We start from the raw sequence: 22,597 nt of genomic DNA on the forward strand, positions 1-22,597 counted from the left end.
GGCCATGGATGTGACCAGCAGTTCGGGCGGCGGCGGCGACCCCCGGCAGATCGAGGAGACCAAGCCGCTGCTGGGGGGCGACGTACCGGCCCCCGAGGGCACGAAGATGGGCGCTGTGCCCTGCCGCCGGGCCCTCCTGCTCTGCAACGGGATGAGGTACAAACTGCTGCAGGAGGGCGACATCCAGGTCTGTGTCATCCGGCACCCACGGACCTTTCTCAGCAAGATCCTCACCTCGAAGTTCCTGAGGCGCTGGGAGCCGCACCACCTAACGCTGGCCGACAACAGCCTGGCGTCAGCCACGGTGAGTCGCTCTGCGCGGTAGCCGGGGGCTTCCCACGCGCGCCCCCCGTCGCCAAGACCCGGCGCCCCCTGCGCCGCCCGGGGCCCAGGCCTGCTCGCTGGGGAGCCGCGCGCCCCCTTCCTGGTTCGTTCGCCGGGCTGGGTTCGGACCCCAGCTCCTCGGATCCGCCGCCGGGCTCCGGAGCCCTCAGGACCCCGGAGACTTGGCTCATCCGGGCTGGGTGCCTGGAGACCCTTGGCTCCCAGCTCCTGCGTTCTGATGGTGGGGGTCGTGGGGTGGAGCGAGGCCGGGCCCCGATCGTGGTGGGATCCCCTTTTTGGAAGTCCGAGGCCCGCTCCTACCTGAGCTGCAGGAGAACTCCCACCCCGTCAAAATCCTGAAACCCCCAGACCCAAAGAATTTCCGAAAACCGAATCCTTTCTTTGCGTTAGGGACCTTTATTCTTTCTTTCTTTTTTTTCTTTTTTTCTTTTTCTTTTCCTTCCTCTGTCTGGCAGGCAAAGACTGGGTGCTTCCCTTTATGAAAATCTTCCCACATTGGGAGGTTGGCAGGGGGGAGGGGGCCACGGTCCTGGAACATCTCAGACCCCAGGTGGCCAAGTTCTGGCTGGGAGCTGGCTCGGCCAGCCCTGGTCCTCCCCGGGGTGTGTGCAGCCTGTGTGTATACGCCTGTTTTGTCGTGGAGGTCCTATTTTGTTAGGGTTATTGTTTTTCACTGTGTGGCTGGGGCCGGCTCAGCTGGATGAGAGGGAGAGGAGAATCGGCTGATCTCTTGCTGAAACTGAATCTGCAAATGGTGGCCTTCTTCCTCTTGGAGGGAGACAGCTGTGGTGGGCTCCAGGGGGAGAGTGGGGGTGGAGGCTAGGGGCCCGAACAGGATGCTTTGTGTTTTGAAACAAGGACAGTTTCAAATACAGGCTCCAGCTTGGCCTGAGCCTGGCTGTGGGGGTCCGTTCCTCTTACCAGAGGGCCCCTCCACCCCGCCTTGCTTAGAATGCGTCCCTCCACCCGTGATCCTGTTTACTAAGTACAGTGGGAGGGGGCAGAATCTGCCCACACCTGTGCAAGAAAGCCCAGCCAGGAAACAGTGTCGCTTACATGGCATGTCACAAACGTGTAGCGTGTGTAGACATTTCTCCGGCATCCATGTTCCCTTGGTGGTGTGTCACAGGCCATGACACATGCCCCAAGGAATGGGGAGGGGGAAAGTTAATCCAAGAATCCTCCTCCCCAGATCTGCTCCTCCCCAACCCCAGAACCCTGAAGCCCACGAGGACTTTTGTTCTGAATTTTGGGTCCGACGTGCTCAGAGCAAAGCGCCTGTTTTTTCTTTCCTGTGGGCACACTGGTGCAGTCTCCGCAGGCTGCTTTTCCAGGCAGGCTCCGTGGTCGAGGAGAGATGCCTAGTCCTGCTTCCAGACTGGTGCATGTCTCCAGCCCGGCCTGGAGCCACAGGCCTTGGTGTTTGGGTTTTCATTAGATGGAGGGAGAGCTTCTCCAAATTAGTGAGCACCGGGGGTTTCAGATTCACAGAGGCCCTGGTGGCCTGGGCGCCTCCCTGCCTGGGCTGTGGAGCCCCTGGGCCTGGCTTTGAAATTTTCACCTGGTACAGGGAGGGGCTTTGTTGGGCTTTTTTTTTTTTTTTTAAATTTTATTATTTTTTCCTGCCACCTTTGAAGGGGAGTTGGAGGAAGAGGAAAATGGTTGAGAGGACCTAAGTTGGCAGGCCCAGGTTGCGCTGCTCCTCTGGGAGAAGCTAGGGGTATTGCTGGGCTGCTGGTCTTCCTGGCTTGGGGGAGCTCAGCTCCACAGGAGAAAGGCTCCCCACTTACCCTGGCTGCCCCAGGGGTGTGCTGGGAGACAGGAAGAAGGGGAACAAAGCCATGCACTGGGTTCTTAAGCAGGCCCCTGCCCACCTTTGCTAGCTGAGGTGGGCATCGCCTTTGGGAACATGGGCCTCTGGGAAGGGCACCTGTGATTTCCGGTCCCAGGACCGAGGATCATCCGTGGGGCAAGTTTTGTCTTGGTGGAGCCTCGTTCTGGCGTTAGGAGATGTGGAAAGAGGAACTAAAAGGAAGTGCCCCATGGGCTGGCACAGTCCCCTGTCCCTGCCTGTCGTCCCCGTCACCGAGGTCAGCAGGCAAGGGTGGCCTGCCACCTAGCTCTGCCGGGGGCTGCAGCGGTGGTCCTGGCTCCCCTGATCCCTAGGGCTTGGGAGTGTGGACGTGGGGCCGCTGTGGGTGTCCACGCTGGGGCAGTGGCCTCCAGAACAGAGAGGGTTTAGGTTGCCACCTGGGATCTTGTCCCATAGTGAGACACCTGGTTGGTGTCCGGACTCTCGGGGAAGCAAAGGAGCCCTGTGGGGTTTTCCTGGGGCCGGGGCATTATGTAATCTGCCTGCATTTAGCGTGCGGCCCAGGCCCTCTATTGGGAAATGTTAGCCCAAATGAAACAAAGGTGAGTCGGAGTGCTGTTCCTTAGAGCAGGGCCCCTGTGCAGTGCCCCCTGGCCTGGCCTTGAGCTGCGCACACCGGAGCCCTTTCCTGCGGGGTCCTAGTCTTCCGCGAAGCATGTATCACATGTGTTTTAAGCCTGGCTCAGAACCGTCTGGTCGTTATTTGGTTAATTGTGTGGGCTTGAGGAACAAGACCCAAAGTGATTGATCTGGATTCAAACCAATAAACAAATCAAAAACACTGTTTTGCCCAAAGTGTCTTTGGAGTCTGTCTACACTGATCCAATTAACTGAATCTTGAAAGATAAAGACCAGGCGTCCAGGATCACAGCTGCATCAGGCTGGGCTTCCAGTCACCCCTGGCAGGCAGCTCCGGCTGGGCGCACCCCTGAGTCCGGCCTGCTTTGGTTCCTCCTTGGGTCGGGAGATCCCGAAGGGACCCACGCCCCTCCAGGCCTGGCTGTGAACTTTGCTCTCTGAGCCTCCTCTCCTGGGCTGGTTACTGATTAAATCCTTGCTGAGCAACAGTGAGCCCCACGCGGCGGGGACGGCAGGCCAGGTGGATGCTTGGAAACTGGCTCTGGAAGGCTCCTGAACAAAGGAGGAAGCGCCCAGGCTGAGGGAGGGGTGCTGGGGGTGTCCCTGCCCTGCCCGCACTGTGGTCTGGAGGTGGTGCCTCATATTCCCCTTTTTTGCATCCCAGCTGCCCGGTTCCCTGGGCCTCCCTGGGCCCTTGGCTGCTGTCACGGTGGTGTGGGTTGTCACCAACAGCCAGGAGTTCTGCCTAAGCGTCTGCGTTCAGCAAGACCAGAATCCATCTTGCTGAATTTGATCACCTGCTAGACATGTTTGTCCGCCGGCGGAGGGCTTTGTCTGTGGGCTTTGTTTCCTGTGTACCAAAGAAGTACAGATGAGCTGCTTGCCTCTTACTGCATCTTACTTTTTACAAGATGCGCACACGCTATCTCAGAACGGTGGGCCCGGTCCACAAAGTCCCCCCTTCACGTACCAAGCCAGAGTTGGGGTGTTAGTGACCCCAGCCTTCTGTATTCACCTTTACTATCTGTGGCTGGTTTTAAAATTTGCACCGCACTGCTGCTTGATCAAAATGTTTCTGGGCATTTGTCGGAGGGGAAGAGAGGAGCCACCTTTATTCTCCTCTGTTTCTTTAGCCTGATGTTTGAGGGGAAGGGAGGGAATTTGCTTAGTAAATGTCGACTGAGACCCACTGTGTGTCTCGTTCCAAGATGGTTCGTGTCCAGAGGCTGGGGCTTCTACTTCAGAATTAAAATCCATGCCCTTGGAGTGGCCCCCCAGCCCGTCTGTGCAACGCGTGCCCGCCTGTTGGTTTTCCTCATTTTTGTCACACACACACCTCTCCTGTGTGTGCCCTTCCTTCCCGCCTTTGACGTCGTAGTTGGTGTTTTTCGAGGCAGTTAGTAAACACTAAGAATTTCTAAACATTTGTCATAGGAAGATTTGGAGTGCATCAGATTCGTTTCCTGGTTAACGGGTCTGGTCGCCACGGGGGCGGGAGAGGAGCGCCGCCAGCATGCTTGGTGCAGCCAGCCCGTAGTAAACTGGTGCATTTCACAGAGAGCAGTGCCCTTTCTGGCTCCAGCAAATTGAGCCAGGCGAGGTAGTAGGTATCTTGTCCCGTCCTTCCTTACTGGTGTGCGAGTCGTCCCAAAGACACCGCTTCCCAGACCCTCACCATGCTCGGGGCACAGATGGGGCGCGCCTCCAGGCCAGCCCGGACTCCGCTCTCCCAGGGCACCCAGCCGGGGCTTTTGTCGGAATGGATATTTGAGATGGGCCAGTTATGCTTTTGGTTAAAGGATTAAATGAGATTAAGCAAGGCAGCCTGGCATAGGGTGTCCTATGGGGCAGAACAAACTCCGGGTTAGCTGGCAGCAGTGCTGGGTCTGGATTTTGAGATTCCAACTTTGGGCCGGGGAACTGGAGCACGGCACTCTCCCTCGATGGCCGCACTTTGCTCTGTGTGGAGTGTGGGTGTGTGGAGCTGCCGTAGGACCGAGGGAATTCTAACCAGTACCCGCAGGGCAGCCAGGGTGCGGTATCCCAAGTCTTAGTCTTCCTGATTGCCCTGAAAGAGCTTCGTGAAATTCTGTCCAAATGGAAGGGAGTTTCGCTATTTAAAAATGGGCAGTCTCCAGAGAAGAGTCTCCGGAGATGCATGGTGCACTGGGGAAAGTTTAGGGCAGTGAGCAGATCTGTTGTGCATGAAGGGGATGAGATTATTGTAGGCAGTTTAAAAAAAATTCCTCAGGGGGCGCAGCCTAGTCTCTTTAAAAAAAAAAAAACAAACTATTTTTTTTAAAGCTTGTCCTACTCCTCTCTGCCATCCCGCTCTCTGAGGCAGACACTACTACCCATTGCTTGCGTCCTTGCCGACCACACAGGTCCAACATTGTACCTGGAGATCATTCAAGACCCATGCATATGCAGTTGCCTTGTCCTCTTTCAGTGGTGCATACTTTTCCAGCATTCAGGCACACCAATGGGTAGCCCATCCCCTTTTGATGGGCATTTATGTTAGTCTCCGTTGTTTTCTATTTCAAACAAGACACTGCATTTTTATTTAGTGGAGTTGTTTCCCTTTTGACAATTTGAATGTTTGCTTGCTTTTTGGGGAGGAGTCGTGTTTTGTTTCGGCTGAATGTCCCAGTATAGGGAGCCCTCCCAGAGGGTCTGACAGCCAGCTCCACTAGGAGCTGAAAGGACCCAGGTAAATGAGACATCTGACAGCGTCTCTACCTGGCACACAATTCTCTGGGCTGCAGCACCTGAGGTCATTGTTTTTTGTCCCTAGACTTCCTGCTTTCTCCAGCAAGGAAGCCAGGTGGCCAAGCCCCAGGGCAGAGGAAGGGGGAAGTGAGAATTTCTCTTCATCACTCCTCAGGCTGATGCTAGGCATCCAGTGTATTCCAGGGGTCTGGGGTTGGGGGTTATGCTCATTTGTTTTTTTGTTGTTATTTTGTTTTTTTGAGAGAGTCTCACTATGTAGTCCAGGTTGACCTTAAACTCACTCAGTCCTCCTGCCTCAGCCTCTCCAGTGCTGGGATGACAAGTGTGTACCACCACACCTGGCTGATCTTAAAAGGATGTTTTGCTGGCCCTGGCAGAGCCGTGAGCAGGGCCTGAGCTGACGCAGGTGTACGGGCACATGTGATCATGCGTGTGTGTGTCAGGGGGTGGAGCCTGCTCTGTGTGTGGAGGTGCAAAGGGGATCCAGTGCAAAGATTTCTGGGGGGTGACATCAGCTCCAGTCCCCAGGAGCCATCTCTTTACATTGTGAGGGTCATGCCACCAGGGAAGTGGTGGACCCAGTCAGGCCCAGTGGAGGGCGTGGTGAGGACGCAGGCTTGACATCAGACAGGTAAGTGTGCTCTGGTCACCTCCCCTCCGTCCCCTCCGCACAGTGCAGGTTACAGGGACTTCTCCCAGGGCCACGGCAGGGTGAAGGGGGCGGGGGCTCGAGCTCCACACGTGCGTTCATTTGTTCACAAGCAGCACGTCGGAGCATATGTGGTGATGATCGGGCTTATGGAAGAACAGAGCGGGCTGCTTTGGACAGGTGGTCAGGGAAGGAGTCCTGTGAGTACCTGGAGGAGGAGGAGCTGTCCAGGGAGGGGGACAAGAGCGGCAGCCCTGGGGCTGGGTCACTTAGGATCCCTGGGAAGGCCAGGATGGAGCGTGGTGGTAGAGCGCATGCCGAGTTTGTGTAAGGCGCAGGGTTTGATCTCCGGCACAGAAAAAATGAAAAGGAAAACTAAATTACGCAGAAAGCGATGGGCACCCACCAGATCCTCTGTGATCAGTTTCTTTCCCCCAGATTCTCCAGGAGTGTGACCTGTTAAAGAAGTCAGTGAGCACCCCGGGACCCAGGGCACAGGCAGCTCCTTGCCCCAGCGAGTTTCCTTTTTTTCTTTTTTGAGACAGGGTCTTCCCGTGCAGTCCAGGCTGGCCTTGAGCTCACTTTGTAGCCCAGGCTGGTCTTGAACTCGCAACGATCCCCCTGCCTCAGTCTCCTGAGTGCTGGCGTGCACCACCGTGTCCGGCTGTGTTTTCATTCTAGGGCTTCTGCTGTAGTTTTTCTCTTTTTAAAATCCTGCCCACTTCCCGACACCCAGTAAAGAAGAGCCTCTTAGCGGTGCGTTGAGAGACTTCAGTGACACAGCCCTGTGGAACGGGAGCCCAGCTCCTGTTGTCAGTGACCCGGTTCCGAGGATGCTGGGATCCGGAGCCTTCTCGCGCGGCTCCGGCTGCGCGCAGGTGGCTGTGCCCGGCGCCGGCTCCCCGCTGGGCTGGCTGCGTCCCAGGCACCGAGCTGTGCTTGGACAGACGCAGAGGAGCGGGCTCCGGACTCAGGTTCGGGTGGGGGCAGGTGCTTCCTCGTGGCTGGGCGGGCAGGAGAGGGAGGCAGCCCTGCCCTTCTGCGGGCGCTCCCGGGTGTCCTGGGCTGCTCCCCAGCACCTTAGCGGCTGACAGTCTGGGCAAGCCAGGCCTGGCTTCCCTGCTTCTAAACACTTGGGCTCCCTGCACAGTCCAGGTGAATCTGCGAGGTCCAAGGTGCAGCCGGGGCCATGTGAGGGTGACATGTGGGGTGACTCCTTGCTGGCATCACAGGCAAGGGGAGGAGAGGGCGCTGTCCTCCTGGGTACCCAGGCTCCTTTCTGTGAGCTGGCTCAGCCTTCCTCTGGATCCACCAAAAACACAATGGGGGAGACAAGAGTGTGGACAGCACTAAGACAGCAGCGGGTCCCAGTAGCAGAGCTGTTTCCCCTGGAAAGGATATCTGCTTTTGTGATCTTCTAGTTCTTTACAACAAGGTCTCACTATGCAGTTCAGGCTGGCCTTGAACTCACTATGTAGCCCAGGCTGACCTCAAACTCATGGCGATCCTCCTGCCTCAGCCTTCTGAGCGCTGGGCTTCCAGGCGTGCACTGGAAAGGGTATGTAATCAGCGTGGTCTCCTGGGTCTGCCAGGCTCCAGGTTGGTGGCAGATGGGGAAGGTTCGCAGCCTCCTCTGGTCGGGACTGAGAGGGCTGGCAGACCTGTGGTGAGGCGAGGAGCTGTGTGTGCACGGGCGCAGACTCGTTTATTGTTTACCCGGTGTGCACGCACACGTTAACTTCTGAGAGCTGTCTGTGGGTAGGGAGGATGATTCCCGTGTTACAGGCGCCATCGAGGGCTCAGCTGAGAACCGGGAGGAGGCGGCGTGGCATCAAAGGCAGATTCGACTCTGTGCTTGTGTGTGCACGTGTGAGTGTGTGTGCATGTCTGTGTGCGTCTGTTGGATACGTACACATCATTTCAGATGTCTTAGCGTGACCGTGCTGGTTTCTGGGTGTAACTCACCGGCACGGGGCCCATGTGAAGTTGCTAAGTGAATCCAGCGCACTGGTGTAGGCAAGCGAAGGCCACGTGAGCATCTGCGTCCCTGCAAGCCGTGTGTGTGCCGTGTGTGTGCTGGGTGCTGTGCTTGTGGCAGTCGGGCGCGGTCCTCCCACCCAGGGCTTGAAGCTTAGGGTGTGCAACAGGCTGTGAGGTGTGTGGCCGTCCAGCTGCAGGGGCAGAGGCGCTGCCCATCCTGCGGCCTGGGGAGCCTCCCAGCGCTCCTGTTTGTCACTCGTGTTTCCTTGTGCCATGTGGATTATGTAGGGGAAACCAAGGCAGGGCCGCTGTGGTTGCCTGGGCGGGAATGCCCCGCACGTCCTGTGCCCTCAAGCTTCTGGGCCCCGTGTCACTGTCCTCCCCTGCTACAGATCTGTGGCGTGTGTGTGTGTCCTGCGTAGCGCGGGGTGCACTAGGACCATGGTGTCCTTGTGCCTGACATGACGGCACCTGGGTTTTCTACCCATAGGCCTCTGGGGCTCAGAAGCCGGGCCCCCGCTCCTCCTGCTCCCGTCTTGTCTTCCTCGAAGTCTAGGGAGGCCCAGCCCAGCCCTGGGCTCTCAGGTCGGTGGCTTATCAGGCTGTGGGCAGGGGAACAGGTGAGCCCATTGCAGGGGACGCAGAAGTGACCCTACTCTGTGTCTCGGGGAGGCGGTGCCTGGGCCAGCGCCGCCCCCTGGAAAGTGGAGCAAGGGACTGCTGATGCCTGTTGCCCCGGCCTGTTTGTGTTTCCTGTTTTGGGGGCAGGAAAATGACACAGGTGGCTTCTTGGGGCAGGAACCCATTAGGTCAGACAGAGCCAGGTCGAAGAGGGCGTGGTGGGTGACTAAGGTTGCAGCCATCATTTCCTCCAGCTGTGCGAGGCCCCTTAGCCCTGTTTGTGTGCTCAGTCCTCACACCACCCGCACAAGACAAGAGGGGAAACAGAGCTTAAGAGCTTTTCTTTTCTTTTCTTTCTTTTTTTTTTTTTTTGATTTTGGTTTTTTGAGACAGAGTCTTGTTAGGTAATTCAGGCTGGCCTTGAACTCTTTGTAGCCCAGAGATCCTCCTGCCTCAGGCTCCCAGGCACTGGATTACAGGCATGGGCCACCATTCTTGTCTTGAACTCCAGAATTTAAGGTCCACAGCTGGTATTCAAATGACCTGACTTGAGAGCTGGTGTCCTCCAAAAGCTCCAGTAACTACACACCTGAGGCAAGGAGGGCTGAGTGACCAATGAGGCAACCGTAACAACTGCTGACACTCACATAGTACCTACTGTATCCCTGGCTCTGTCTTGATGCTTGTTGATTTCCCATGATGCCTGGGAGGGGATGCTGTTGTCCCCATTCCACAGGTGGACACATAGAGCCCCAGAGAGGCAAAATCACTGCTTACCTGCCTTGTAATCTTTGGTACCGGCTGGTGGCTCAGAGTATAACTGCCCCTGGCGTGTGTGGGTGAGCAGGGCTTCAGACCTTGCAAGAGCAGAGTATCACAGAGGCCCCAGGGCGGCTCCCGCTGACAGGGGCCTTGCCAAAGAGGGAGGGTTTCCCAGGGCCCAGCCTCACGTCACCCACCTGGCTTCCTGCAGCCCTGTCTCCAGGACGAGCTTTGCTTCTCACCTGCCCCTCGTTGGTCCTGTGATGGGCACTCAGCTTCTGGAGCCTCAGTTTCCCCCTGGCTCTGAGGAACGCACTCATGGCTGCAGTCAGCGTGATGCAAGTATCTCTCTGAGCCTTGGCACCTCACGGCACCGCCTCTTTCTTCCGGAAACATCGTGCCTGCCTGGGTGGCCCTTCTGGCTTGTGGCCTGGGAGTCTGTCCCGTCACCAGCTATTTACCTCCCCGCATAGAAAACAAGACGAAACTAACCACACAAGGGTGATGTTGGTCTTATAAAATGAAGGAGAAAGGGTCCCCCACAGTCCTGCTGCCCTGAAACCCCGGTTCCCTTAGAGATGGAGGAGTTTGCTGCGGACGTGTGCGTCTCTGCACGTCTCTGACACTAAGTCCCCTTGCTGAGTGCTAACTCTGTGCTAAGCGGGGGTGAGACACAAGCTCACATCTCCTGAGCTGTTGACATGGGGCCTGGGCCATCATCCTCTTGATTTCCCATGCTGCCCTGGGTGGGCACTCCTTGATTTCCCATGCTGCCCTGGGAGGGCACTCCTTGATTTCCCATGCTGCCCTGGGAGGGGATGCTGTTTTGACACTCACTGACTTCCCATGATGCCCTGGGAGGGGATGCTGTTTTGACACTCATTGACTTCCCATGATGCCTTGGGAGGGGATGCTGTCTTAACGTCCATTGATTTCCTGTGATGCCCTGGGAGGGGATTCTGTCTTTATACTCACTGTCAGGGTGTGTTGTCCTGTGCGCTCTAGGGTGTTGGCTGTGTTGCTGGCCTTGACCCCCTCGTTGCCGGGACACCTCCCCAAACCATCTTGTTCCTCCAGCGCTGCCCTTGAGGGTCACAAGGAACTGCGGGGCTGCGCTGTTGGCCTCTTTCCCTGTGTTCAGGGTGCTGTGGGGCCGGGAAGAAAATCCTGGCTGGTGGGGGTTTCTCAAGCACCCGCCCACCTTTGAACACCCACAGTAACCCCCGGCCATCCCCGCCTTTGCCCTGGTGACTCAGGATCATAGAGATCTTGGTTGTTGAAGAGGGAATTGCATCACCCAGAGAGAAAAGAGAAAGAAAAACTAGTCTTAGGAAGTTCGGGTGTAAAGACAGTGCCCAGATCCTGCCCCTCCCATCCCACCTGAACGGAGGCTGTTTTGGGGGCGGGTGCTGGCCTTCTAGAAAGACCTTCAATTGCTTTACCTGCTGCAGGCCATGCAAGGGGTCCCTCTGCTCTTTGGAGCTAACTGAACCACATCTCCAAAAAAGACACCTAAAGCAAGGTTTGGAGTTGTTTGGGGGTCCTGCTGGCAGTTCTGTGAGGGTGGGGGTCTTGGGCCTGTGAGGGGTGCATGGCTAGGTGCATGGCCCGGAGCCCCGCTGGCCGGCCGGGTGTTCCCTGAGGCCCATGCTGTGGCCCTTCGGGCGCCTTCCAGAAGAGGTGTCCCCCACGGCTTGCAGCAGGCTGGCCCTCAGTATGCACTAGGGGGACATTGGGGTGAGGATGAAAGACCCTGCCTGCCGGCTCATTGCTTCCCCGAGGGGGTCACTTGTCCACGCTGCGGCTCTGAGTGCTGTCGGCCAGTTTAGTTTGGACGCAGACCTTTCTGTTTGACCAGTGGTGGATCCAGCTGTTTCCTGCGGAGCAGAGAGGAGGGGCCCTTTCCTAGTTTGTCCCGAGGGTGGGGGTGACAAGGCCTGGGAGTGCTCAGGGAGTGTGTGTGCCTGCTGTCACCGTCACCTCCGCCATTACTGTCCCGGCGCCAGTTCTGCCCCATCAGGGTCACCCACTCTGCGCCTGCTTCCTCTGGGATCGCGAAATCGAAGGCGGGCCAGGGCCAGTCGTCCAGGGCCACCAGTGTCACTACGGGCCTTCCAAGGCGTGCACTTGCTGGATGAGCGGCCCTGGCCCTGTCCCAGGCCATGAAGGGACAGAAAAGTCTCCCAGTGACCTCGAAGTCGAGGGAGGCCCCTGTGACCCTGTGCTGGGAATCGGGGGAGCGTCCGGGTCTCCGCCTGCAGCAGGAGGGAGCCGCACTGGAGCATTCAGATGTCACTGTGGCTTTTACCTCAGCTCTCGGCAGCAGGGCTTGGGAAATAAGATTTTGATCTCGGAAAATATGATTTAAAAACAGAATTGAAAGTTGCTTTTATTTTCCCAATGATATTGCCCCTGACACGCGGCTGGACCTGAATGTGACCTCGGTCTAGCGCAGGGATGGGAGAAACCCCGCCTGGTGCTCTGGCCCCGCCTGGGTGGGCTTCAGGGACCCCTGGCCAAGGGACATTCCTGCCTGGGCTTTCCCACCCAGCACCTGCTCTAGCACCTGCTCTGGGTGGAGTCTGGGAGGCCACCCTCTCCTTCTGGGGGTGACTCACTGTGTCATCTGGACCTCATTCGTACTCCCAGGGGTCACCTTGTCTATACTGCCATCAGCTGCGGGGGGTTCTTCTTCCAGGCTGCACCAGGTCCATGTTTGAATGGGGCAAACTGGGTCCAGAGTGCTGGCCACATCCCGGTGTCCCCTTCCTGCAGGGAGGAACGTCTTTTCCTTCCCTTTCCTTCCTGTTGGTGAGGACTGCAGGGCCTTCTGAGAGGTGGTGCCTGGCGGCTCGCTGCAGGGTGGACTCAGGTCCCTGTCCCTTCCCCTCCTCCCCTGAGCCCCACTTCCATTCTCTGTGCCCGAGGACCTGACCAGGTGGCCAGCCCCTGAAGCTTCCAGGCCCCCAGCCTTGGAGTGGCCCGGCCAGCAGAGAGCCTGAGGGAAATGGGAAGAGGAGCAGGTCTTGTTCCCTGGTCCCCACTTCGGGGTCACCACGGGTGGCCACCGTGGCCCTCCCCTGGGTTTCTGTGGTCAGGTGAGAGCGAGATGACCAGCCACCCTGGTTTGCTCGGGACTGCCCAGGCTTTCTGCACTGAAAGTGCTGTGTTTCGGGAAACCCATGACCTCCAGCAGACAGGCACGGCGGGTCACTGTCATGGGGAAGCCACCTCTTGTGCTTTCCCGGACTCTGTTGGATTTCCTCTGATCATACCACTCTATCCACACTGTTTCCTCCCTGGCTGACACCGGGGTCTCGTTCCTGTGAGAGCAAATGGGCACCTGTGGGCACAGGAAATGGCATGGGGAAAAAGAAATGGCTCTCTCACCTTGGATTACTTCTGGAACATTCTTTCCCTTCAAAGAAAAATGGTGGTAGTGATGGTGGTGATGAGGACAGGCGCAGCGGTCTGCCACTGTGGGCTTGCTGTGAACACTGTCATTATGCCAGTCGTAGGGTGAGGGAAACTGAGGCTCAGAGAAGGACGTTATTCACCAAGGCTCAGTTTGGGCGAGGAGTCTGGCTGGTGTTGAACCCACACGGTACCCCCTGTGCGGTTTGCCTGCTGACTGATGAGGTGTGTCACAACCAGGGCCAGACCAGGCGAAACCCATACTTTTGTAACCTCTGGCTTGGCTTGGGTGTCTTGTTGGGTATAAGACGGCAGATCTGATATTTTCCACTTCCTCCCATATGGCAAGAAGCCGGACTGGCTGGGCAGCCAGGGTCGGCTTGGCCAAATTCAGCCATGGCCCATGTTGGAAAATGTTAGGTCTGTTTTCCATTTGCCCCTTCCCCCCTTTTTATTTATATAATTAGAATCAGAGCTGGCCAGAGTTGAAAGAGAACCTGCAAGCCATCTAGTTCTGGGACGGCAAATACATGACATGCATGCTGCCACCCCCCTGGTGTGGGCCGTGATAGACATTGCTAATCGATCTTGGCATAATCAATTTTCCCAGGGACCCCTGAGGCAGCCACAACTAATCACTGTAGGCATGTAGAGTGAAAGCTGTTTCCTCTTCCTGTTGGGGTTCAGCCTCTCCTACTGTTTAGACAGACTACCATAGGAACACAAGGCCCAGAGTCATTAGTAACCCTAGGGTAGCCTAAGAGGGCTGGGATGCTTGATATTAAGAGATGGTTCTGGGTTTAGGGTCTGTATCTAAACAAAAGGTGCTTGGCTGTCTTCATGGAGAGGGGGCTTCTCCCACCTTCCACCCTGCACTTCATGCTGGGGATGGAACCCAGGGCCTCCTGTGTGCCAGGCAGGCAGTCTGCCCTGGAGCTGCACCCCAGCACCAGGCCTATTTTCTTCCTCACCCTTTGTGGGAGTCCTGGGACCGGCTCGGTAACCATCATTTTTTTTTTTTTGTAGCAGGAATTGAACTCATGACCTTGTGCTTGCCAGGCAGGCGCTGTGCCACTGAGCTACATCCCTGGTCCATTATCATCATTTTTTAATCTCTCCTGTCCCACGCACTTACATTTTGGCCCATTTATCTCCCACGGGACCGGCTTTGGGAGGTGATTTGTTTTTCCCTTCATTCCTGGTTTCATTTCCATCCTTACATCCGGCTGATGAGCAGTGAGTCTGTCCGTCAGCTCCAACAGATCCCAACCACAAAACCTTCTGCCGCTTGGGTGTTCTGGGTCGCCTGGTGCAGACTTTAGCGAGCGACTCATTCCTTCTGACAATTTGCCAAGCGCTGTGGATTCTTGCACTGGCAAAATGCTAAGACGATGGGCTGGGCAAGGGTGGCACGTACTATTTTTTTTTAGCGTCTATAATTTGGGCATTCTTCAGGATTCACCCCCTGCCCCAAGTTTAGAAACCCTGTCTGGGGCTGTGAGGCTTCACAGCGGCAGGAAATGGAACCTTGCATAGAAGCAAAGGTGCGGATGAGGACAACTTCATCAAGTAGGAAGGATCAAGGCTCTGCTCCGGGCCCTACTCCTCCGGGGAAGCAGGTTTATCTGCGCACTTTTCCGTGCCTGCTTGAGCTGTGTTTAGTCTTCTTGGTTATAGTGAAATATTTTTCTTCTTATCCTGGTCTGGAGTTTCAAGGTTGGCACTTCTTGGCCCTAAAATGTTTGTTTTCAGATTTCAAAGCCTTCTCCACTCTTGGGCCAGGCGGAGCGCACGGTGGAGAGCGCCGTGGTTGCCTGCGGACCATCCCGGGGGCCTGGCAGGTGCCGTGGGCCGCTCAGCCCTGCCCAGCGGATGGGTGACCTCGCTGACACACAGGTGACCGTGGCCACCTCGCTTCTGTGGCATATAGGGCAGAGGGACAGAATGACTACAAACCTTTGATGGCCAAGGACAAGAGGACACTAAGCATGAAAAAATACGCACAGAAAAAATCCAAGTAGGCCACGGCCAATTTTGCCTTTGAACACCTTGAATCTGGCTCAGATCCGTCAAGTTGTAAAATGTTGTTATTTTTACGGAGTCTCTTACAGACCCCCCTGGCAATTCAGCTGGGGTGAGTAGTGTGCTCTTTGAGCTGGACCGAAGGCACAGTTCTAACGTGTTTCTCTCTCCTGGGGCCTACAACATTATCATTTATTTATTTATGAATGACACAGGGTCTCATTATGTAGTTCAGGATGGCCTTGAACTAACAGTGTAATCCAGGCTGACCTTGAATTCGAAGGGATCCTCCTGCCTCAGCCTCCTGAGTGCTGGGATTACGGGTGTGGGTCACCACACCTGGCTTCCCCATGACTTTAACAGGACCAAGTGGGCATAGGGAAGAGAAGCCAAGGGTCTTCTCTGGTTGCTAACATATAAAGGACCCCAAAATGATTTTCCTTGTTCTCTTTGCCTCTTCTGAAACTAGCTGGCACCAGTCTGTAGTCACTCCCTGGAGGGAAATCCTTAAATGACCAGAGAGAGAGGAATCCGTGGGCCGCTCTAAAGTGGGCAGGCAGTTTTGCTGGGATGGTTTCTTTGCCTCTGGATTTTGCATTTGCATGTTCTTGAGCCGAAAAAAGTAGCAGGACTTTCTCTGCTATCTGCTTTGTTACCCCACCACATGTGGCAGTTTAGTGGGATGGCAGTTGCTTTTTTTTATCCTCAGGTTTGCTTAAAAAGGTGTGCCTCGTGCTTGGCGGCCTTGCTGCTCCCTGTGAGGGCTTTGTAGGGTGACTGATCCAAGCCTGCTGCCTGCCAAGCTGGGCGAAAGAATGGATTCCTCCAGCCCTTGGGCACCTACTGCAATGGTAGTGTCCCTGTGTTGCAGGAGAGGGGACAGGTGCCCAGAGGCCCTGTGGAGCTGGGGTTCAAGGCCAGGCGTGTACTTTTCCCGGGGATCTTGGGGTACTTCCTGGGAGTCCCTCACACCCCACCCTGGGCTCCGCTCTGGGGAAGACAGAGGGGATGCTGACTGGACACAGAGGGTCCTGGAGCGCTGGCCGTCACTTCTGTATCCCGCGGCCCGGTCCCAGACCTGTGAGTTGCCCAACTGGGGCGGGGCACTCCCTCTACCCGGGTCCTGAGTCATGATTCGCCCCAGTACAGCGGTTTGCAGGCGAGAAGTGGCTGCGAGGGTGGCTGGGGCGTAGGCGGTCACCTTGACTTTTTAGCTAGGGAAATTGAGGCCCACGAAGAGAGTTTGCACAGATGCTGTCCTTGGCCCTGTACAGGTTCTTGTTTGCTGTCTCATCCACTCCGTGTTGGTTGGTGAGCCTGGGTCAGGGAGGGTGTGTCTCAATCATTCATTTTGGCGTTTGAAGTTCTGTTTGTAAACTTTTTTATCATGGTAAAATACGCAGACTATGATACTTCATTTGACCACTTGGAAGTGTGCGGTTCAGGAGCATTAACACAGACAGAGTGGCGCAGCTCTGTCCAGCGCTGTCACCATTCCCAGTGTGAACTCCGTGTCCCTTCACGTGCCCCGCCCCCACGGAGGCAGCTGCGGGGCTGCTCCCGTCCCCCTGAATGTGTCCGTTCTCTGTTGCCAGTGTACGTGGGATCACACAGCATCTGCCCTTGTACGTCTGGCTTAGGTTGTGTCCCATGATGTCCACAAGTTCCACAGTGTTGTGGCATGCATCTGAATGTCTTTCCTTTTTGAGGCTGAACAATATTTTGTTGTATAGATACATTTTTGTTTTCAGACAGGGTTTCGCTATGTAGTTCCGGCTGGCCTGGAACTGACTTTGTAGCCCAGGCTGGCCTCTCCAACTCATGGCAATCCTCCTGCCTCGGCCTCCCGAATGTTGTGATTACGTGTGTGCGCCAGCAGCCTGGCCATTGTGTTCCTTTTACCCATTCTTTCCTCGAAGGTCACTTAGGTTGTCTCCATGACACTTTGGGCGTCTGTGACTACTGCTGCCGTGAGCCCTGGGGACCGGTTGGAGACCTAGGTCTTTTGGAGAGGTGCTTAGGAATGAAGTCTTGTTTTGTACAGGCGCCCTTTCCCTACCACACGAAGAACTCAGGTTGACCGTAGAATAATTAGACAACGCTCTTAAACAGAAGATGTAGAAAATCCACGTGGAATCCCAACACCCGGGGGGAGTAATTAACGTTCCCTGGCACAGACTGGTTTTCCACCTGTATGTGATTCTGCGCTGTGTGTGCCGCCTCAGGTGGGTGATGGTCACTTGGAAGTGGGACAGCCTGGGCCACTGGACAGGGAGGGGATGCCACTTGGTCTTTGGCACCAGGCTGGGCCCTCACCACCTCCAGGAAGCATCCATCATGTCCTCTTCCAACTCTGTGCTGGTCCATGGACTGTGTGATTGTGGTCGGTGCTCCATAAGTGACCGCTGAGTGAATAAAAAACCCAATCGAATGCACGTGAGACAATTGAATACACAGTGAGAGCCTGTCTCAAAAAAACCCCCAAAAGTAGCCAGGAGCGGTAGCACACACCTGTAATCCCAGCACTTGGGGGACTGAAGCAGGAAACTGGCCAGCGAGCTGACCTTGCAGCAGGGAGCGTGGGGTCCCCTCCAGCTGGACCATGCCCCTGCCCCTTGCAGCTGGCACGTCCGTAGAGGTGGCTGGGCAGCGTCGTCAGCCGTGAGTTGCCACCGCGTCATCTGGGGAGGGGAGGCTGAGCCTGGGAGGGCCCCCACAGGCCCTTGCTGAGGACCCCTGGAGTCAGAGCTGTGGGCTGGGCTGTGGGGACAGAGCAGGGGGCCTCAGGAGCAGCTTCCCTTCCAGAGGGGGGAGGCGGCCTTGCTCAGAAGAGCAGAATCATTTCAGATAGTAGTAAAGTATGCCGAAAAAGCTGTTATTATTATTGTTATTACTTTTGTGGTTTTTTTTTTTTTTTTTTGTCCTTTAGAGACAGGCAGTTCAGGCTGGCCTTGAACTCACTTTGTAGCCCAGACTGGCCTCGAACTCACAGCCATCCTCCTGCTTCAGCCTCCCGAGTGCTGGGATTACAGGTGTGTGCTACCACTCCTGGCTACTTTTGGGTTTTTTTTGAGACAGGCTCTCACTGTGCATTCAAGCTCGCCCTGCATTTACTTTGTGAACCAGGCTGGCCTCAAACTTGTGGAGATCTGCCTACCTCAGCCTCCTGAGGGCTAGGCATGTACCACCATGCCTTCTTAGCTTTTTTCCTTTTGTTTCTTTTTTCTTTCCTTTTCCTTTCTCTTTCCCCTTTCCTTTCCTTCTGTGGCTCTTTCCCAGGGATTGGAGGCCATGTGATGAACAGTCCTGGGTCCGAGTCCCAGCTCTGCTGCGTCCCCGGGGTGGTTTTAGCCCTGCCCCTGAGTCCTGTTTGCCTCAGCGTCCGGCCTCCCTGTCAGTGGAGAGGAAGGTGATGGACAGTGTGTCTGCTTCCTGGGGTGCTTGTGAGGCAACCCTGGGACTTGTCCATCACTGACTGGTGAATTTGAGGGCTCCCTAGCTTGAAGATTCCCAAACAGGCCCCATGCAGTGGGTCGGAGGTGGGGTGGGTGCCGGCTCCCTGGAGGTGGTCGTTCTGGACTCAGCACGGCGGGTTTCCTCCCCAGGGTCCGTTGGCTGAATGCAGTTTGCAGAGCCACCCCCTCCTGCCTGAGTTCCGTCTCTGCCCTGGGGACGGGAACAAAGGGGCCTCCTTGAAAGAAGCTGTTGTTCGCTCTGCTGGGAAAGCAAGGCCGGCCCGGGCGAGAGCCTGCCGTGTCCTCTGCCCCATGCAGCCTTTCTGCTCCAGATGAGCGGTCCTGCGGGAGAGCGAGCAGACGCTCTGCCAGGCCCCAAGGGCTGCCCTCACAGGGCCACCCCTGTCCTGCGTGCACGTGTTGCTGTCGCTGCTCTTGGGGTGCCCGGGGCAAGGGGCGGTCACCGAGGAGCCCCACGGGGTCCCCTTCCCCGCACCTGTGGGAGAAGGCAGGATTTGAAGGCCCCATCTTCACATGCGGCACACACCCCAGAAGTGGCTTGGAGAGAAGCATCCTGGTCCTCCTCCCTTTGGCTTTCTCTTCTGTTTTTTGATTTTGATTTTTTTCAAATTTTTTTTATTTCTTGGTCATTTTGAGCCAGGGTCTCCCTATGCAGTTCAGGCTGGCCCTGAGCTCCCTTTGTAGCCCAGGCTGGTCTCAAACTTGCAGTGATCCTCCTGCCTCAGCCTCCCTAGTGCTGGGATTACAGGTGTGTGCCACCATGTCCAGCCAAAACTTTCTTTATTTTATTATTATTATTTTGTATGTATTTGGTGCTGGGGATCAAACCCAGGGCCTTGTGCATGCAAGGCAAGAGTTCTACCACTGAGCTACATCCCCAGCCCCTGATTTTGATTTTTGAGACAGGGTCTTGCTGTGTGGCTCAGGCTGGCCCCAAACCTGAACCGCTTCAGCCTCCCGAGTGCGGAATTACAGATGTGCACTACCCTCTCTTCCCTGACGGGGTCCTCTCCCCATGGGAACAAGGCTGTGAACTGTACAACCTGGGACATCCGGGGCCCTCAGGCCCGGAAGAGGTGGCCCCACTGGGCAGCGCAGGGATGGCAGAGCAGGGCTGCTGTGTGGCTGCTCACTGTGGGGTTTCTGTACCCCAAGTTCCAGCCCTGCCGCCCTGTCCATGTAGCCTGGGGCAGCAGGAGGGGGCCCCGAGAGACCTGGCACGGCCCACGCACCGCGTCCGGGCCTCTAGGCCTCAAGCACGCGCCGATGGGGCACCGAGTGAGTGCCAGGCCCTGTGCTGTGCACCGGAGGGCCTGAGGATGGCTGGTGCTGGTGCCCGTGTGGCTCCAGCACACGCGGGGCGACTCATGGCAGAGCTCTGGGAAAGCTCCAGGGTCCCCAGGGAGGAGGCCGCGATCACGGCGTGGCCGGCGCGGCCGGGCCTGTGGAGCGGGGCAGGCGATGTCTCCGCAGAGCCCGGTCGCAGGGATGCCCCTCCTCGGTCTGGGAGGGACTGACTTCCCTGGCCGTGGGTCCTCCTCCGCCGAGGACCTGCTGCTGGGGCAGTGCCCGTGGAGAAACGGCCTCTCCCTGACCGTGCTGTGGGCACAGACCCAGAGGGGCTGGCAGAGAAGCGCCTGGCGCAGGCGGGGGTCGCACTCGGGAGCGGGCATCTCGCGCACCTGGGCTCTGGCACCGCTTGCCTGCTCTGTGACTTGGGGCGAGGGACTTTGCCGTCTACGCTCGTTTCCCTTCCGTACGGGGAGCGTATTGGTCCCACCCCGGGGCTGGTGAGGGCTGGGCTTGGACCTCAGTGCGGAGCACTTGCTTGGCACGTGTGAGCTCCGTGCTTCATCCCCAGCTGTGCAAAAAAAAAAAAAAAAAAAAAAAAAAAGAAAAAAGTGTTTGATGAGCAAAAAATCGAAAAGGTTCATTGAGGAAACACCTGCCCCGTTTCAGCCCGGTGTCTGACATGGGGAGACTGCACCGGAAAGAGAGAGACAGAGAGAGAGAGAGAGGACACTCCTCTTCCTCCTCTCCCCACTGTCACTTTAGTTACCAGGATGACAGGGAGGGGCCGGGCTTCCTGGGGCAGGTGACATCAGGCTGGGGAGTCAGACATTCCTGAGTTCAGGCTCTACCAGTTTTCTAGACATAGGGCAGGCTATGGAAACTAAATTGAGCGTGTTGTTTACATTCTGATCACCTAGTTACCCTACCTGTAGAATGGGATGGCGCCCAGGCTGCTGGGGCAGGGTGGGTAGGAGTTGTCTGCCTGTCCTTGTGTTTGAACAGTTTCTTGGCCGACTTTGGGGCTGGCGGAGGGAGAGAGGGCTTCTCTGGGCTCCCCTGCCCCGTCTCCTGTGCTCTTGACCTTGTCTGGGGTTTGGGCAGAGCTCTGCCGAAAAGCCCAGGGGCCAGGTTATAGCTCGGCAGCACTGGCCTCCCTGACAGCTCTCAGGCTCACTGTTATCTTCCGCAGAAATCTCTCAAGCACGGAAGGACAAGCCACTTCCTCTCCTGCCTTCAGATTGATTGGGCCCACTGTATGATAGTTTCAGTTTAAAGAGAATATTTCTGTTTTGTTTTGGTTTGTTTTTTGAGGCATTTTGGCTGTGGCCTTAAACTCACAAGGTAGCCCAAAGCTGTCCTTGAATTTGTGGTGATCCTTCTGCCTCAGCCTCCTGAATGCTGGGGTTATAGGTGTGCGCCACCCCACCAAGTTAAGAGAATTTAAGAAAGAAAAAAGTCATAAGAAAGGATTAGATAGGACAGTGGCCACTGGCTTCTTCTGCCTTCTTCCACTTCTGCATTTGAGGTGAGGCCACCCAGTGCCAGGACAGGCTGGGCAGTGGCCCTTGGCACTTTCTTGTACATGGAGGATGCCGGCTACAGCAGCGGGGGTTTCCAGGCATCTGCCTGGTGTTTGTTGCTGTCCTGTGGGTTGTGGATTTGCACATGGCAGTCAGCTCAGCCGGATAGAGTGTTCAGAAGCGGAGGCCAGTGGCAGCCGAGGTGACCAACGGCAGCGGGAGGCCCTGGGCCGCCCCTCCAGAGGCCACAGTGCGGGCGGGAGCCCGGGCAGTACTCGCTGGCACCAGGGTCGGTCGGGTTTGTAAGTGGACAGTGACGCAGGGTTGGTTTCCTGGGCTGGCTCTGGTCTGTAGGTGGACACAGCCCCGGACTCCTGGACGCCGTGTCTTTGCTGTCTGTCGCCCCGAGACTCCTGAAAGCAGCACACAAAGGAAACCTTTCTTGGGGAGGCAAAGGGAGCACAGGGACTGGTGTGCATCGCACGCACACGTACACACGCATCTATGCAGCCCACGTGTCCCTTCATGTGGATATTTGCACATATATCTACATGCATAGAGACCCAAATGTGCACAGGTGTCTGCAGAGGTATGCATGCACACACACACTTGTGGATGCACACGTTCATAGGAATATGCATTCCCAAATGCACACGTGTGGTGCACGTATGCATAGTACCTGTCCTTTGGGGAGCTAGGTTTTTGGCCTGGGTATGGTCTGTGCAAAGGCCCTGGGGTGGCAAGCTGTTGGTGAGCTGGAGGGGTAGCAGGCCCCATCATGCTCCCCATTGCAGCTGGAACTTTGTGCCTGTCACGCGAGGGACCAGGTCACACAGATGGCATCTCCTCCATGTTCCTCTGGTCTCCGTCTGTAAAATGGGCGTGACCCAGGGGCCCTGGCCACACCACTGCCCACGCCTGCTCCCCCGTCCTTCCCGTTCCGTCTCTGCCTCTGGGTCTGCCTGACAGATGGAACCGCTGCGGTGTCCCTGACTTGTCCTCCAGCTCGGCTGTCCTGGGGGCGGGTCCTGTAATTGCATTCCTGGGCCGTGAGTGAGTGACAGAGCGCCCGGGCCCGCCGTGCAGCTCTGTAATTTCCACGTCTGGGACGCGGTGCAGGCCGAGCTGTTTTCCTCTGTGACCCACGAGGGGCTGCTGCCCAGGTCAACAGCGGCCGCCTCCCCGTTGCCTTTGTTGTTGCTTTTCCCTCCTCTTCCTCCTCCTCCTTCTTCTCAAACGTCTGCCCGCCATGGACCAGCGCTGGGGATGGGGTGGGGGAGAGTGGTTCCCGTCCCCCCGAGGAGAGTGGCGGGGGCCGGGCTGGGAAGGGGCG

General features: G+C 56.7%; 1 protein-coding gene across 1 annotated transcript in view; it reads left to right on the forward strand.

Annotated features, from left to right (window-relative positions):
- Cmip (c-Maf inducing protein) overlaps positions 1-22,597 on the forward strand; it is a gene marked incomplete at its 5' end in the record, with an annotated part of 185,887 nt that continues 163,290 nt past the window's right edge. Inside the window, 1 exon segment of the mRNA XM_005409360.2 lies at positions 1-304. Coding sequence (XP_005409417.1) covers positions 5-304 — 300 coding nt within the window.

This window comes from Chinchilla lanigera, unplaced genomic scaffold (genome assembly GCF_000276665.1).
Source record: "Chinchilla lanigera isolate Chin_1 unplaced genomic scaffold, ChiLan1.0 scaffold00121, whole genome shotgun sequence".
Lineage (NCBI taxonomy): Eukaryota > Metazoa > Chordata > Mammalia > Rodentia > Chinchillidae > Chinchilla > Chinchilla lanigera.